General features: G+C 40.4%; 1 protein-coding gene and 1 pseudogene across 1 annotated transcript in view; one reads left to right on the top strand and one right to left on the bottom strand.

The window, feature by feature from the left end:
- Positions 1-15,161, bottom strand: part of Ift81 (intraflagellar transport 81) — a 28,470-nt gene that overhangs the window by 12,835 nt on the left and 474 nt on the right. The window contains exons 2-8 of the mRNA XM_013023021.1: positions 13,777-13,944; positions 12,620-12,723; positions 11,570-11,750; positions 9,138-9,227; positions 4,169-4,234; positions 3,754-3,864; positions 1,592-1,676 (exon numbers count right to left, since the gene is read on the bottom strand). Of these exons, the coding sequence (XP_012878475.1) occupies positions 1,592-1,676; positions 3,754-3,864; positions 4,169-4,234; positions 9,138-9,227; positions 11,570-11,750; positions 12,620-12,723; positions 13,777-13,920 (781 nt within the window). The 5' untranslated portion in view covers positions 13,921-13,944. The remainder of the gene's footprint in view (positions 1-1,591; positions 1,677-3,753; positions 3,865-4,168; positions 4,235-9,137; positions 9,228-11,569; positions 11,751-12,619; positions 12,724-13,776; positions 13,945-15,161) is intronic.
- Positions 12,960-13,402, top strand: LOC105990581 (annotated as a pseudogene).

Below are 15,161 nucleotides of genomic sequence, written 5' to 3'. Positions count from 1 at the left end.
CTCAGTGGTAGAGTGCTTGCCTTGCATGCATAAGGCCCTGGGTTCGATTCCTCAGCACCACATAAACAGAAAAAGCCGGAAGTGCCACTGTGGCTTAAGTGGTAGAGCGCTAGTCTTGAGCTGAAGAGCTGAGGGATAGCACCCAGGCCCAGAGGTCAAGCTCCACAACCTCAAAAAAAGAAAAGAAAAGAAAAAACACTTGGAAAATCTGATTTATTACTGCATTCTATATTACCTTCTAAGTATTTAAGAAATCAATGAACCAAATGACAACACAAATGAAATCTACCCCAGGTGTTCTCATTCTATAAATGGTCATTTATTCTTTTTCTTTTATAATACTTCTGGATACAATTTGTAACTTATCAGGTTCAAACCAATAAAGACATTACTAAAGATATACCAAGCTAAAATCTAGAGAAGTATCTACATTCATAAATGTTTTAAGTTTGGTAGCTTTTATTTTATAAAGTATTAGTTTACAGTTAAATGGAAATTTAAATTACATTTAAAGTTTGAATAGCTTCCTGTTTTGAAAGATGAACCACCATACATAGATTTTTTTCTATGAATAACGGTTTTGTTATGAATCCCCAGCCTATAAAGCTTTATAAAGTTCATTTCAGATCTTTCCATCCCACATTTACAAAGTCTAGCTTGACTTTAAAACAGTGCGTTTCCGGCTTAAGCATTCTATGCACTTAAGCTTGTGTAAAAAGACTGGCCCAAAGCCTTAAAATTATTTTTAGTTCCATTGTGTAAAAATGTACTAATGGCAAGTTCACAAGTTTTCCATTCATTCTTTCAATCTCCCCCTTTGCTTTCAGGACTGAAGAAAGGAAAACATGGAAAAATGTTCAATGCACACTATGGTCAGGCAGTGCTTCCTTCGTGCTTTCCTGGCTTCTCTGGCTATGCGGTAACTGGTTTATCTCTAGCTTCTTTGGGGGAGGCAGTACTGGGGTTTGAAGTCAGGGTCTTATGCTTGCTAAGCACAAGTTCTACCACTTGACGCACTCCACCAGCCCCATAAAATCCACCCACTTAAATGTACACTTCAGTGTTTTGCAGCATATTCACAGCTTTCAAACATTAGCACAATCCATTTTGGAGCACTATTATCAGCCTCAAAAGAAATCTCCAAACTCCTTAGCATCACTTTTTTTTTTTTTTTTTGCCAGTCCTGGGGCTAGAACTCAGGGCCTGAAACTGTCCCTGAGCTTCTTTCTTGCTCAAGGCTAGCACTCTACCACTTGCATCACAATGCCACTCTTGGCTTTTTCTGCATATGTGGTCCTGAGGAATGGAGCCCCAGGGCTTCCTGCATGCTAGGCAAGCACTCTACCACTAAGCCACATGCCTAGCCCCTTAGTATTACTTTCAATCTACCCTACTGTCACCCATGCAGCTATCCTCCAGGCCCTAGACAAACCACTAAGTTGATTTGATTTCTTCATTTATGGATCTTCCATTTGGGACGTTTCATACAAACGGGATCACAGACAATAATTAGTATAGACACAATCACAGACAATAATTAACCACCATTGACTGCCTGACTTAAGTCAATACTCTAATCACTTCTACTTACTTTCAGGCTTTGCATCTGCGGCAGCATGGCGCATACTTTTCAGCTGGTTTTGTACTCTTTGCAATCTCTGCACTGCGTGAAATAGCTTTAAAATACAAATTGATTATTTGCTTAGTCTATTAAAAGTTACACTCACATAGGCAAGCAATGGAAAATACAACTTTTATTATATAAAAGGAACTGATGATAAAAAAACAGAAAAATATCACATTAAAACAAAAATGTAACTAGCTGAGTATCTTTTCAAGTAAAATCTCTTTAAAAGCTTTAGAATTTGTATTTAGTTCTTTGAATTCAGTGATTTAAAAATACGTATTTGTTAAATAAAAAATACATCAGGCTTTTCTTCTGCAATAAGATTTTCTCTTTTTTTTTGTTGGTCATGGGGCTTGAACTCTGGGCCTGGGCACTGTCCCTAAACTCTTCAACTCAAGGCAAGCACTCTACCACTTGAGCCACAGTGCTACTTCCGGTTTTCTGGTGATTAATTGGAGATAAGAATCTCATGGCCTTTCCTGCCCATGCTGGCTTTAAACCGAGATCCTCAGATCTCAGCCTCCTAAGAAACTAGGATTATAGATGTGAGCCACAGATGCCCAGCTTGTTATATGGTTTTCTTCATCCTAAGCAATGTTAACATTCCCATCAAGTCTCAGAATCAGAAAGTAGGGTACATAATCATTGAAGGCTCAAGAAAAGCACCGAGCTGGTTTTGACTTGATGCAAGTCAAGCTCCAGTAGAGCTCTACCAATTTCAACTAGACATTTAGATACAGAACTGATTTGAGAGATATTTTCAAATCTATATCTATTCAGATTTTGAAACACATTTTTAATAAATAAAAGTAATAATTTGGGGTCAAATAATATTTTCCTTTAGCATGAAATTTAAAAGCACAAAATGTAAGTAATTTTGAGTCTTTTCATGATGCACTTATTTGGTACCACAGTAAAATGGAAAGGGTACTATGATCAGTGAAACAAGGAGAATGTTCTTACAGCTTCAGAAATCTAATGATGCCCTTTAGAGATTGTCAGTTTCATTAGCAATTGATTTGATGGCTTCCCATTTCAATGAATTTTAGTAATGTGAGAACAACATGGGTCAAGCAGAATCCAAAAGACAGTGTAGAGACACAACAGCATAGGATCCAAAAGGACATATTGTTGTTGCTATTGGTGCCACAGAATGCTTTCCTCTTCCCCCAGCCCCATCTTTCTTTCTTTTTTTTTGCCAGTCCTGGGGCTTAAACTCAGGGCCTGGGCACTGTCCCTGAGGTTCTTTTGCTCAAGGCTAGCACTCCACCACTTGTGACACAGCACCACTTCTGCCTTTTTCTGTTTATGTCGTACTGAGGAATCGAACCCAGGGCTTCAGGCATGCTAGGCGAGCACTCTACCACTAATAGACATTCCCAACCCAACAAAAACTTTTTTTAAAGAATTTTTGTTTGTCTGTTTGTTTGCCTATCCTAGGGCTTGAACTCAGGGCCTAGGTACTGTCCCTGAGCCTCTTTGTGCTCAAGGATAGTGCTCTCCCAATTAAGCCACAATGCCATGTCCAGCCACAGAATGCTCTTAGTTAAGAGTATTCCATCATGCTACCAAAGGGAAGTATGAAATTTTACATTTCAGGCAGGTACCAGTGGCTCATACCTGTAATCCTAGTTACTCAGGAGACTGAGACATGAGGATTGTGGTTCCAAGCTAGCCTGGGCAGAAAAGTCCCAGTGAGACTCTTATTTCCAATTAACCATTCAGGGCTGGGAAGGTGGCTCAGTGGTAGAGTGCTTGCCTTGCAATGCATGAGGCCCTGGGTTCGATTCCCTAGCACCACATAAGCAAAAAAAAAAAAGCTGGAAGTGGCACTGTGGCTCAAGTGGTAGAGTGCTAGCCTTGAGCTAAAGAGCTGAGGGATAGTTCAGGCCCCACAACCGGACCCCCCCCCAAAAAAAAACAACCATTCAAAAACTGGAAGTGGAGATATAGCTCAAAGTGGTACAGTGCTAGACTTGAGCAAAAGAGTGCTGGGACAGTGTCCAGGCAAGCCCCACTACTGAAAAAAAAACAATTCTACATTTCTAATTTGTTTTCTCTTCACATGTGAATTACCAAAAGGAGATACTCCTTTCACCTTGAAAATATAAACCCCATGTGTATACCTGATTCTTTTGTTCCTGTTTCTGTTGTGCAAGAAATTCTTCTCTCTCTTTCTCAACTCGAAGCTGCCTTGCTATTTTAAGCATCTGCTGATGATTCTGAACTGTCTCCACCTACAGTAAAGGAATAAGTAGTACATGTTACTGTCAGATTTGAGGGGAAAAAATTAATGTGTCACGTGACTCAGACATCCACTTATTTCCTTTTGGTAAACAGTACTTCCTTTGAGATGACAGCAAAGGTCTAGACTCCAGGTTCTTAAAGGTTTTGTGTTACTGGCTAGGGAGAGTCACTTTCCTTCCTTCAGCCCATCCTCTGACATATACCCAAGCCTGGCTTAATCTTTAATTGCATTCCTAATTCTTTGTAGTCCTTGGGATTTAGGGCCAAAGTCTACAGAACTAATTCTTGACTTACCCTTTTCTTCAAACGTTCAACCCTCTTAATAAGCTGATCTTTTTCTTCCTCCATTGCATTAATATCCTAAAAAAGTGGCAAAGAAGAGATTAAAAGCACTCTTGGTTTGTAGCATTCTGATAAGGTTTTTATATGATTATGTATCTATCATTTTTTTGCATCTATCATTTTTATCATGCATAACCTGAACAAAGATCTTCCTTGGATAAAGGACATTTTCATTCCCTCTACCCGCCCCTCCCCAAGGTTCTTTATGCAGGGTAATTTTTTTGGCAGTTTGGTGTTCATATAGAAAGGCAACTAAAGCAGGTTATAACACAGCAAAGTAGAGCTGCCAACCAGCACATTTGTGTTCTGATTCCAAATATGGGAACAAGATTTTTCAAAAATCTTCTATAGTGGGAAGTATGCAGGTCTAAATACATGAACAACAGCTGCTGACACTCCATCTGCTCTGTTAAGTGCCAAACTATGTACTCTGCCAATTTTCCATCAAGATTATTTCTAAGGCTATGATATTCTCAAGACATAAATTTGTGTGTGGTTTGTTAATTAACCAATTCCTTCTGCCTAAAGAAAGACATTAAAAATAAGTTACCTTCTTCTAACCAGCTTCATGAACTTTTGTAATGAAGAAAAAAAGTCCTTTCTAATGCTAATACAAGAATACTACAAATCAGTATTGGTAGAATCACAGAAATGTGTACTCTTACTACTGTAGCATTGTATTAAAGAATAACATTAGAAGAAGTGGGGCTGTGGGCTGGGAAGCTGGCTCAGTGGTAGAGTGCTTGCCTTGCATGAGGCCCTGGGTTCGATTCCTCAGCACCACATAAGAAAGAAAAAAGCTGGAAGTGGCGCTGTGGCTCAAGTTATAGAGCGCTAGCCTTGAGCTGAAGAGCTGAGGGACAGCGTCCAGGCCCAGAGTTCAGGCCCCATGACCAACCAAAAAAAAAAGAAGTGGGGCTGTGGCTCAAAGTGGTACTGTACTAGGCTTGAGCAAAAGAGCTCAGGGACAGCAGCACCCAGACCCTGAGTTCAAGCCCCATGTCTGACCAAAAATAAATAAATAAATAATAATATTAGAAGTGCTAAAGCATTGGGGCTGGGAAGGTGGCTCAGTGGTAGAGTGCTTGCTTCACATGCATGAGGCCCTGCGTTCAATGTCTCAGCACCACACATAAACAGAAAAAGCCAAAGTGTCACTATAGCTCAAGTGGTAGAGCGCTAACTAAAGAGCTGAGGGACAGGGTCCAGGCCCAGAATTCAAGCCTCACTACCAACAAAAAAAAGGAAAAGAAGAAGGAGGAGGAGGAAGAGGAAGAAGGGGGAGGGAGGATGGGAAGGGATGGGAAGGGGAAACAAAGGAGGAGGCTACAATGTTTGACAAGAAATGTACTTGTTATCTTGCCCATGTAATTATAACCCCTCTGTACATTATTTTCACAATAAAATAAAAAAGAAGGGGCTGGGAAGTTGGCTCAGTGGTAGAGCGCTTGTCTTGCATGCCTGAGGCCCTGGGTTTGATTCCTCAGCATCACATAAGCAAAAAGAAAAAAAAAGCTGGAAGTGGCGCTGTGGCTCAAGTGGTAGAGTGCTAGCCTTGAGCTGAAGAGCTGAGGGACAGCGCCCAGGCCCACAGTTCAGGCCCCACGACCGGACCCCCCAAAAAAGAAGAAGAAGAAGAAGTACTGAAGCATGCTTTCCTTCTAGTTCAGTAATTCCGTATTTGGGGATTTATTCTAATAAAATATGCGTAAGTCACAGACTTCTATAAGCATTCTCACTGGTGTCAATTATATTTTAAAATTTGAAACATTCTAAATGAGGATTGTTAAATAAACTACAGTAAAGTACAATGGAAGTCATTAAAAATTATGCAATAGAATGTTTAATGATATGAGAAAGTCATGATATGACATTTGAAAAAAGCAAATTATAACATTTATATACAATTCCAAGGAAAGGGTTTAAATATATTTAGTGAAATAAGAAACGTGGTTATCTCTAGAGCACAGGATACATACATATGTATATACAGATATACATATGTATATAAATATACATATATTCACATATAATGTATCCTGACCAAACTCACTCCTTCTTCCCCTCCCCTCACTCTCCCACTTCTTCCACCATGTTCATTCACCCTCTCCATTTTTTCCCACCTCGATAATCCTTCCCTCAACAGTCCGTTTTACTTTGCTGTCATTTATAAGTGTGTGTTTGTGTGTTAATTGGAACATGAGTTTCACAACATTGTCTCAGACATACAGTACATTTTAGTCAGAATAACCATCTTTATTGGGAAAAAACTATTTAATGTTCCCAATTTAATGATAAAAATGGAATTGTTAACTATGGAATTCTACAAATAAAATTCTTGTGAGTTTGAATAGCAAGGGTACTTAAATGTCTGATAAAAATGTAAAAAATATTTCCTGGTGAACATTTGAGTAACATTCATTAAAAGTCTTACAAATTTTAACATAATTTAATAAGCAATTCTGGGCTTGGCACTGATGGCTCATGCCCATAATAAGGAGACAAAGATTGGGAGGATAGAGAATTGAGGTCAGCCTGAACAAGTTCACATAACCCCAACTCAACCAATAAAAAGATGAATGAATATTATACCTAATTATATAAATAGGATGACTGTTTTCTAGGCCAGCTCAGGTAGAGTAAGATCCTATCTCAAAAACAATCACAGTAGCCGAGCGCTGGTGGTTCACACCTGTAATCGTAGCTACTCAGGAGGCTGAGATCTGAGGATCACAGTTCAAAGCCAGCCCGGGCAGGAAAGTCCATGAAACTCTTATCTCCAATAAACCACCATAAGACTGGAAATGGCACTGTAGCTCAAGTGGTAAAGCACTAGCTTTGAGCTGAAGAGCTGAGGGACAGCGCTCAAGCCCAGAGTTCAAGCCCCACGACCGACCAAAAAAAAAAAAAAAAAAATCACAGTAGCCAGGCATATGGCTCACACCTATAAGTCTAAGAAGACGGAGATCTAAAGAAATTGCTTTGAAGCCAGTCTAGGCAAACAAAACAAAGATCCCCTTATTTTCAATTAATCAGCAAAAAGCTGGAACTAGAAGTGTGGCTCAAGTGGCAGACCATCAGCTATGAGCAAAAAAGCTGATGGGCTGGGAAGGTGGCTCATTGGTAGAGTGCTTGTCTGGATGCCTAAGGCCCTGGGTTCGATTCCTCAGCACCACATAAGCAAAAAGAAAAAAGCCGGAAGTAGCACTGTGGCTCAAGTGGTAGAGTGCTAGCCTTGAGCTGAAGAGCTGAGGGACAGCACTCAGGCCCAGAGCTCAGGCCCCACGACCGGACCCAAAAAAAAATGCTGAGCAAGAGGTCAAGGATCTAATTCAAGCTCCAGTACCAGCACAAAAAACAAACAAAACCTACCAAAAGCAACTGAAGGGGGCTGGGAAGGTGGCTCAGTGGTACAGTGCTTGCTTTGCATGCATGAGGCCCTGGGTTCAATTCCACGTAAGCAGAAAAAGCTGGAAGTGACACTGTGGCTCAAGTGGTAGAGTGCTAGCCTTGAGCTGAAGAGCTGAGGGACAGCGCCCAGGCCCAGAGTTCAGGCCGACAAAAAAAACAAAAGCAACTAGAGATATGGCTGCCTAACAAGCATGAATCTGTGAGTTCGAACTCCAGTACCACCAAAAAATGAAATGAAAAAATAAGCAATTCCATTTCTAATTTTTGTTTTGCTAAGGAAATAACCACATATATGTGTAAAATATTTGGATGAAGATAATCACAGAGGGCTGGGAAGTTGGCTCAGTGGTAGAGTGCTTGCCTTGCATACCCGAGGCCCTGGGTTCGATTCCTCAGCACCACATAAGAAAAAAGCCGGAAGTGGCGCTGTGGCTCAGGTGGTAAAGCACTAGCCTTGAGCTGAAGAACTGAGGGACAGCACTCAGGCCCAGAGTTCAGGCCCCACGACCGGACCCAAAAAAAAAAAAAAAAGATAATCACAGAATTATCTAAGATACCAAGAAATAAAAACAAGGCTAAAGTTTAAATTATTAAACTAATTATGAAATACAATTTGTTCATTAAAATCATTTTGTAGGAAAGCAATAATTAAACATATTCACAATTATTTTAAAAGATAAAAATATAGTGATACCAAATACACACAGTAAAATTATTTTTATTGTTCCTTCTGTATTTTATCTTATATATGAGACACATTCATTAGATAAAGATTCTAAAATTTAATCTTATTAAATCCCTGTTGGTAGTTCATATAAAACCTAGAACTTAGCCAGGCGCCGGTGGCTCATGCCTGTAATCCTAGCTACTCAGGGGGCTGAGATCTGAGGACCGTGGTTCAAAGCCAGCCCAGGCAGGAAAATTCATGAGACTCTTATCTCCAATAAACCTCCCACCCCCCTAGAAAACAGGAAGTGATGCTGTGGCTCAAGCAGTAGAGTGCTCGCCTTGAGCTGAAAAGCACAAGAATAGCACCCAAGCCCAGAGTTCAAGCCCCACGACTGACCAAAAAAAAACACACACACACACACAAAAAACCTAGAACTCCCAAAATTACTCTGGTCTCATTAATTTCCTCAAATAAAGAACAGAAGTTCTACCAGAAACCAGTGGCTCATACCTGTAATTCTATCTACCTAGAGTCTAAGAGCTAAAGCCTGAAGTTCAAAGTCAGCCCAGGCAGAAATGTCCATGAGATTCTTATCTCCAAATTAACTATCAGAAAATCAGAAATGACATTGTGGCTCAAAGGGGCAAAGTACTAGCCTTGAGCAAAAGAGCTTGGGGATAGTACCACAGGCCCGGAGTTCAAGCCCCACAATTGACCAAAAAAAAAAAAAAAAACAAGCAATAGAGATTATATAAACAAAAGTTGCTATTTGCTATTTATATGCTAAATCCAGTATTATTCAAATCCAAACAAGTATTTTAATAATTTTCTCATCTTTACCCTTCTTATTTCTGCTGTAGAAAATCCAGATGTCTTGAGTTGCTCACATTCTTTATGCAAAGTTTTAAAAGCTTCCATCAACTCTTCATACTAAAAGAGTAAGTTATAAAACTAATGATTAGGTCAAATATGGTTTTCTTAATCAGATTATCTATTAACTTGTAGTTATCATTTAAATCACTGTAAGAACAGTATTGAAAACATTCCCAAACATTTATATACCACACAAAAAAGTAGTCTGGCTGGGCTCTGATAGCTCATGTCTGTAATCCTAGCTACATAGGAGGCAGAGAGCTGAGGATCACAGTTCAAAGCCAATTCAAGACCAACCTGCGAGCTTCATCTCCAATTAATAAAAAGTGAAATTAGCAAAAAGTTCAAACAATAGAGGGCCAGTTGTGAATGGAAAAAGCTGAGCAAGAGCACAAGGTCCTAAGTTCAAGCCCCTGAAACACAAACACAAACATTTATATACACACATATACACATAGTTTTGCCACTAAATACTCCTCCAGCTTTATCTCTGGTTTGCTTTCCTACTTCATACTCTATACTCTTAGTTATGCTATTCTTTAAATCCCTCAAACATCTCACTTCCTCACCTCCAGCTTACATATCCTATTTCCTTTGAACATTTCCTAGGAATCCCTCATGTCTAGCCTAGGCAACTCTGATCATCCAAGGGTCTCAAAGAGGCCTTCTTTGGCCTTGTGAAGTTATTTCTGACTATTTGTCTGTCTCTCTCATCAGTGGCATTCAGGAAGATTCACACTCACTGTTCACACTTTGGTACTCCTGAGACCTGCCATAGTGAACAAATCATATAAGTGATCAATAAAAAATAGTCAAATAAATAAAAATACATCTTTTTCGTGTATATATGCTGGTCCTGGGGCCTGAACTCAGGGCCTAGACACTGTCCCTGAACTTTTGTGCTCAAGGTTAGCACTCTACCACTTTAAGCCACAGCCTGACTTCTGGCTTTTGGTGGTTAAATGAAGTTAAGAATCTCACTGGCTTCCTTTCTAGACTGGCTTCAAACATGATCCTCAGATCTCAGCCTTCTGAGTAGCTAGGATTACAGCACCTGGCCTAACAGTGGAAGAAGACTGGGCACTGGTGCCTCACGCCTGTAAGCCTAGCTACTCAGGAAGCTGAGATCTAAGGATCACGGTTCAAAGCCAGCCCGGGCAGGAAAGTCTGTGAGACCCTTATCTCCAGTTAACCACCAGAAAACCAGAAATGGTGCTGTTGCTTAAGTGGTAGAGTGCTGGCCTGAGCTGAAGAGCTGAGGGACAGCGTCCAGACAGAGTTCAAGCCCCACGACCTACAAAGGAGGAGGAGGATGACAACGAGAAGGAGGAGAAGAAGAAGGAGGAGGAGGAGGAGGACAACCCTGGAAGAGCCAGATCAACCAGAATCTTTAATTGTCAATACCTTTAAGACCTTCAAGCCAGAACCCAATGTTACTCCAAACTCTGGTAAAAGTACTTATACTGAGACTTCAAGCTCATCAGACCTATCTCTACCCACTTTGAGATTTCAAGTCTGTGTGGCTTCTTAGCCTGCTTTCTTACAAAGGATTTACAAGTTGCAACTGGCCCAGGGTAGTGCTGATTTGTATCATTTATCCCGGTCCAATTGTTTTTATTTTTTAATTTTTTTATTTTATTTTTTGGGTCCGGTCATGGGGCCTGAACTCTGGGCCTGGTCACTGTCCCTCAGCTCTTCAGCTCAAGGCTAGCACTCTACCACTTGAGCCACAGCACCACTTCTGGCTTTTTTCTTTTTGCTTATGTGGTGCTGAGGAATCGAACCCAGGGCCTCTGGCATGCAAGGCATGCGCTCTACCACTGAGCCACCTTCCAAGCCCCCGGTACAATTGTTAAGCCAGCCTGTTTCTCTCTAATTTGGATGACAAAAACTGCATAGTGACCACACTGATCAGCAGTCTCAAGCTCAGGATTCTACCCACAACTATTAAATAAAATCTTCATTTCTTTCATTTTCAATCCACCTACTCCATTTGCTAGCCTTTGTGTACACAAGTCATTGTTTAAGATGTGATCATGGCTGACCACTAAGTAGTACTGTTTTACTTTCTGGTGCTGCCTATTTCTGTAGAAAAGCCATTAAAGGCTTGGAAGGTGGCACAGTGGTAGAGTGCTTGCCTTGCATGCATGAGGCTCTGGGTTCAATTCCTCAGCACCACATAAGCAGAAAAAGCTGAAAGTGGCGCTGTGGCTCAAGTGGTAGAGTGCTAGCCTTGAGCTGAATTGCTGAGGGACAGCACCCAGGCCCAGAGTTCAGGCCCCACAACCGACCAAAAAAAAAAAGCCATTAAAGAGATGAAAGCATATATGAATAATATGCACACCTTTGAAATCCATTGCAAACAGTTTTAAAGTATCTTTTATGTTTATATTGTATACCTGTTTGTTCGTGTCAGCCACTGTTTCATCCTGAAGAAACTCACTTGGCACCTCAAGTTTTATTAGAAACCGAGCTAAATATGCTCTTTTCTTCAGTTCATTAGTCCTCTGAAGAAGCCAGTGGAGTACTGGGTAAATAACAGGTTTACTACCAATCACCAAGCCCTGACGAAAAGTACTCCTAAAAAAGAAAGGCACATCCATCCCAATGCTTATTATTACAGCTAGAAATGATTTCTAACATTTGACAGCTGCCTGTAACTAGGTTTAAAAGATAAACCCAAGGCTTTTTTTTTCTTTCTTTTTTTTGTGGTGGTGATGGTGGTACACTGGGGATTGAACTCAGGACCTATACAGGTTCTCTTATCACTTGAGCCACATCTCCAGCCCCTTTTAGGAATGGGTTATTTTGAGATAGGGTCTTACTATATGCCTGGATCAGCCTGGGCTGTCATCCTCCTACTTATACTTCCCAACTTGCTGGAGATGATCAGTGAGTCACTACCCCTAGCCTCCATGCTTCCCCACAGCTGAGATTAACAGGTGTGTGGCTTTTCATCCAGCCCTTGGTTGAGATGGAATCTCAAGACTTTCTTTTTACCCAGGCTATCCTTGAACCTCAATTTCTGGAAATTCACCTTCTAAGCAGCTAGGACTACAGACTTGAGCCACTACACCTGGCTAAACTTGAGTTTATTCTAAAGTCAGTCCTACATTAATTTAATTTTTTTTAATTTGGCTCTCAATATATCACTAGAGTATCCAGTGATACTCTAGCCATTATACTTCACTTCATTGATGGTACTTAAGTTGTTTTAAACTTAGATGAAAGGCAAATGATAAAATGGTGCTTAGCCAACTTTTTTGGTTATGGGAAAAGACTGACCCACTCAGGCCTTCTGCATGATAAAATAGTATTTGAAGAATTAAGTCTACTGAAATTCATCAATGTCTTCAGACCATCCAGTTAGGGTGGCTAGATATTGATTGTAGTATATGAACATTTGGGCATTAAAAAATGGTTTAGGAAAGCAGTGAGCAGATCCTTACATGTCTGTAGCATTTCCTGGAGGTTTGTACTTAAGGATACCAAGAAGGCTCAACATCCGTTTTGCTGTCTGCTCTGGCATCTCCTCTCTGATATCAACAACTTGCTAATAAATAAATTGAGAAATATGTCATTATTGTATATCTAGCAGAGAGCAATGTTTAAACTTAAAAAAGTATTTGGCTATATTATAAAACATTTCAAGTATAGGGCCCCTGATTCCAAATGAGGGAGCATAAAGATCAGGAGTTACATTTAAAATGCCAATCTTAAAAATAAAGAGTCTCCAGCTGGGCTATCAGCTTCCTCTACATGACCCGTCGCCTGCCCTTCAGTGGGGCCCACGGGGCTGAGAAGCCGGAGCCCGCGCATCCCAAGGCTGAGAGGCCATCATGGCCAAGTACCTGGCCCAGATCATTGTAATGGGTGCGCAGGTGGTGGGCAGAACCTTCGCTTGGGCCCTGCGACAAGAATTTGCAGCTAGCCGGGCAGCAGCTGACGCCCGGGGACATGCCGGGCACCAATCCGCAGCCGCATCCAACCTCTCTGGCCTCAGCCTCCAGGAGGCTCAGCAGATTCTCAACATCTCCAAGCTGAATCCCGAGGAGGTCCAGAAGAACTATGAACACCTATTTAAAGTGAACGATAAATCTGTAGGTGGCTCCTTCTACCTGCAGTCAAAGGTTGTCCGGGCCGAGGAGCGTCTGGATGAGGAGCTCAGAATCCAGGCCCAAGAAGACAGAGAGAAAGGGACGACACCCAAAACGTGACTGCTCAGCCCCTCCACCCCAGCCCACTCCTCATAATTTATAGCTTGGTAATAAATGTCTTTTCCGCAAAAAAAAAAAGTCTTCAGTGTAAAAAAAAGAACAGTGCATAAAAAAATAAGAGCTAACTTGGAATACAACAAAACCTTTTGTAAAAGTATTTTCATTCTAGGACAAAATCTATTTATGCCTAGAAGAGAAATAATTGCTAAGTAAGATACAACTAGATTATTTAAATCTGAAGTTGACAAAAAAAAAAAAACCTTAAAGACTTACTACTACAAGTATGGAAAATAAGGTCCAGAGAGGTTAAGTAACTTGCTCAAGACTCAGAGCTATTTCCAGGCAAACTGGCTATCCTGTCACCTTCACAAAGAAATAAAGACTCTTACCTTTGGGTCAATCTCAGCCAGAACATCATTGAGAACTTGCAATAGTTGCATTGGTTCCAGAGAATCAAATGTGATTAAATTATAATTCTTCTTAAAAGGTTCCTTATTGAGATTGTCCACAATGAATTTGATTTGGTCACTCATAATTATGTCTTATAACTTTTAAAACTAGAAAGTAAAAATAGAAAAAAAATCCTCAAAATTGGTAGCAAAACCTGGTGGGGGGGGGAAGAATTTAGTTCTAGCAAGTAGACATAAGAAGACTATTTTACTGAAAGAAATTGGAGTATAAGAACTTTTTATGAAAGTTACAGCACATACTGTTAATATTTGTCACATTTCTACATTATGCCCCAAATGTGACAGCAATCACCCAAATTAACAAGGACAAAAAAAATAATGCATCCTCCCATGTTAATATCTCTCCTTCCCCTTAAATTAGCATTCACATTTCTTACATAAAAACCTAGAATTAGTTCTCTTGAAAGGCAGAAGCTGAGTGGATAGTACTCCAGCCAGGATATGCCCTCCTCTGTTTCTGCTCTTCCACTGTTGGGTTAAGTGGAGGCCTAGACTTTGCCATGCTGAGTAACTCAGGCCTTCATTTCTTTTAGTCTTCAATGAGGGAAGTCTCCAATTGTCTGTTTGCCCATCTCCCCCATTCCTAATCATTACAAGGCTTCTCACTGCACATAGTATAAAATCTAAACCTCTTGGATTTTTAGACTTTAATGACAGCTCCACTTAACCTTCTCAGATGAAACTGAAACCTAAGTCTAAAGAAAATTACCTGGGTGGGTAAGAAAGATCATTAACTTTTTTTTTTTAATGAGTATCTAATTTCTTAACTGCTGAAACAGCTTTATCAAGGTAAATTGCTTTGATGTTAGCAATTAAACAATGACCTGCTAAAAAAACTAAAAAGAAACTATTACCCCAGTGTTCGCTAATAGTAAAAGCTATGAAATGAACAGGTGTCATTTTGCCCAAGACTTAACTTGGGGTGGTCAGCATTTTGCTCTGAAATGGGTTTCTTAATTGGGTGGGTGGAGCTGAATATCTAGAAAACATCAAAACGTTAAAAAAAAAAAAGGAAAATAGTACAGCCAGGATAGTTTATAAATTGGAATTTCCCTTTATCTAAAAGGAAACCTCTACATACATTAAAAATAACCACATTGGAGGTGCAGGCTCCTGACAAGGGTACTAGCCGTGGTCCACATCACGACCTTCGCATACACTTATAGCTAACTGTAAGTTATTTAGCAATTACCCAAAGGTCTATTCCTTTTTCCTCTTTCAAAACACATGAACCCCCGAATCTGGTCAACCGAGTACAAGGTTTCAAGGAAGGGCACGGAAAGCAGCGGGGCTCCCCGGCCCGG

Source organism: Dipodomys ordii, unplaced genomic scaffold (assembly GCF_000151885.1).
Source record: "Dipodomys ordii isolate 6190 unplaced genomic scaffold, Dord_2.0 Scaffold66, whole genome shotgun sequence".
NCBI lineage: Eukaryota > Metazoa > Chordata > Mammalia > Rodentia > Heteromyidae > Dipodomys > Dipodomys ordii.
This window is presented reverse-complemented; position numbering and strand designations above follow the sequence as displayed.